The sequence below is a fragment of the Hipposideros armiger genome, unplaced genomic scaffold, assembly GCF_001890085.2.
Source record: "Hipposideros armiger isolate ML-2016 unplaced genomic scaffold, ASM189008v1 scaffold_133, whole genome shotgun sequence".
In the NCBI taxonomy this organism is placed as follows: Eukaryota; Metazoa; Chordata; class Mammalia; order Chiroptera; family Hipposideridae; genus Hipposideros; species Hipposideros armiger.
Genome location: NW_017731483.1, coordinates 3,082,177 through 3,083,660, shown reverse-complemented (window position 1 = coordinate 3,083,660; position 1,484 = coordinate 3,082,177). Strand labels below are relative to the sequence as shown.

Below are 1,484 nucleotides of genomic sequence, written 5' to 3'. Positions count from 1 at the left end.
CCCCACCCACCTCCCCGCCTCTTCTGAGAAGTCTTCCCAGAGCGGGGATACCCCTCTCATGGCCGTACCACACTCCTCCGGATTCCCAACTCACCCGTTTCTGTTGTGAGTCCACCCAGTAAATGCAGCCGCCACTGCCACCGCCGGGCTCCTTGTGACGGAGGCGGCCGCACTTGGTGACCAGCAGGCGGTCGCCACAGCGCCGCAAGCCCGGACCGCACACAACGCGCACTCGGGAGCGCGCCCCGGGATTTAGGCGCAGCGGTTGCTCCCCTGCACTTCCCAGGCCTTCTGCGTTCTCCTGCTCCGGCAGCAGAAGCTCCTCGCCCGGGAGCACCACCTGATCTAGCACAGTGCGCGCCGCCCGCGCTCGGCCACCCACAAGGGACTCGGCCGCGACGGTCGCCGCCTCAGCCATCCCGGGCGCCACCAAGCGTTTCCGGCTTCCGCTTCTGGCACCGCGTCCAATCGTCAGCCCGCCCAAGGCTTTCCGGTTTCGGTAGTAGCGGTCTGTTGGATTTAAACCTACATCTGTGAAGCCGGATCCCTGAGGGTCGGCGGGTCCCCCCAAGGTGGCTGTTATGTCTGTAGCGGCCGCCTACCCGGCAGTCTATCTGCGGGTCAGTACAAGAAACACGCAGCTTTGTCTTGAGCGCAGAGACTCGACTTCCGGTGTCTCCGGTGCCACGGCGGGATACAAAACGCTCCCACATAGGGTTCCGAGGAAACTCTATGAACTGAACAGAGGGGCTTCGGGAGTTGGCCCGCCCTTCCGACTCTGCAGTCAGAAGGAAGAAGTATCTTTCTTTTCCAAAGTAAAACCTTTTCTGTTGTTGCTGGAGAAGATATCTATTCACACTACGGAAAACAGAGAAGAATCTAAAGGAAATAAGAAAATAAACAAAACATATTAGTCTTGCACCCATTTGTCTTCCTTGCTATATTGCCGTCTAATGCTCATTCTTTGTAGCCTAGGGTTTGGCTCAAAATAGGTAATACCTGATGAATGAATGGATGTTAACATTTTGGTATGTATTTCTCCCCAGACTTTTTTTTCTGCATATATAAACATATCACATGCACATTTCCACATAATTTAGCTACCTCTACATGGCCTAGGAAAATCAGTAACTGCAGTTAAGAAGCAAGTTAAGTTCTTGCTTCTACTTTCCCGGGGGCACAATTTAGTTGCCCATGTAGAGGTAGCTGAATTCCAAATCCATAGCACTTCAAGGTTGTTCTTCTGACTTTTAGAGCTCTTACTTGAAATCACCATTTCCTCTGTCAGCTGGCACCTCCAATTAGAGATTTGTCAGATTCCCAGCAGGGGTGAAAACTCCTGGGGAGTCAGAGGGCTTACATTTGCTTCCAACCTGAATTTTTAGATTTTTAGGATGTTTAAGACAGACCACCTATAACGCCCCCAAATATGGCAAGCTACTGGTGAGCCAACTGAATAAGAGGCCAACTGAAATGTTACTTTT

The 1,484-nt window shown here is 52.4% G+C and overlaps 1 protein-coding gene across 2 annotated transcripts in view; it reads right to left on the bottom strand.

Annotated features, from left to right (window-relative positions):
• EXOSC3 (exosome component 3) overlaps positions 1-1,484 on the bottom strand; it is a 39,705-nt gene that overhangs the window by 24,063 nt on the left and 14,158 nt on the right. For both annotated transcript variants that reach the window (XM_019649517.1, XM_019649518.1), the window contains exon 2: positions 95-879. In XM_019649517.1, coding sequence (XP_019505062.1) covers positions 95-418 — 324 coding nt within the window. In that variant the 5' untranslated portion in view covers positions 419-879. The remainder of the gene's footprint in view (positions 1-94; positions 880-1,484) is intronic.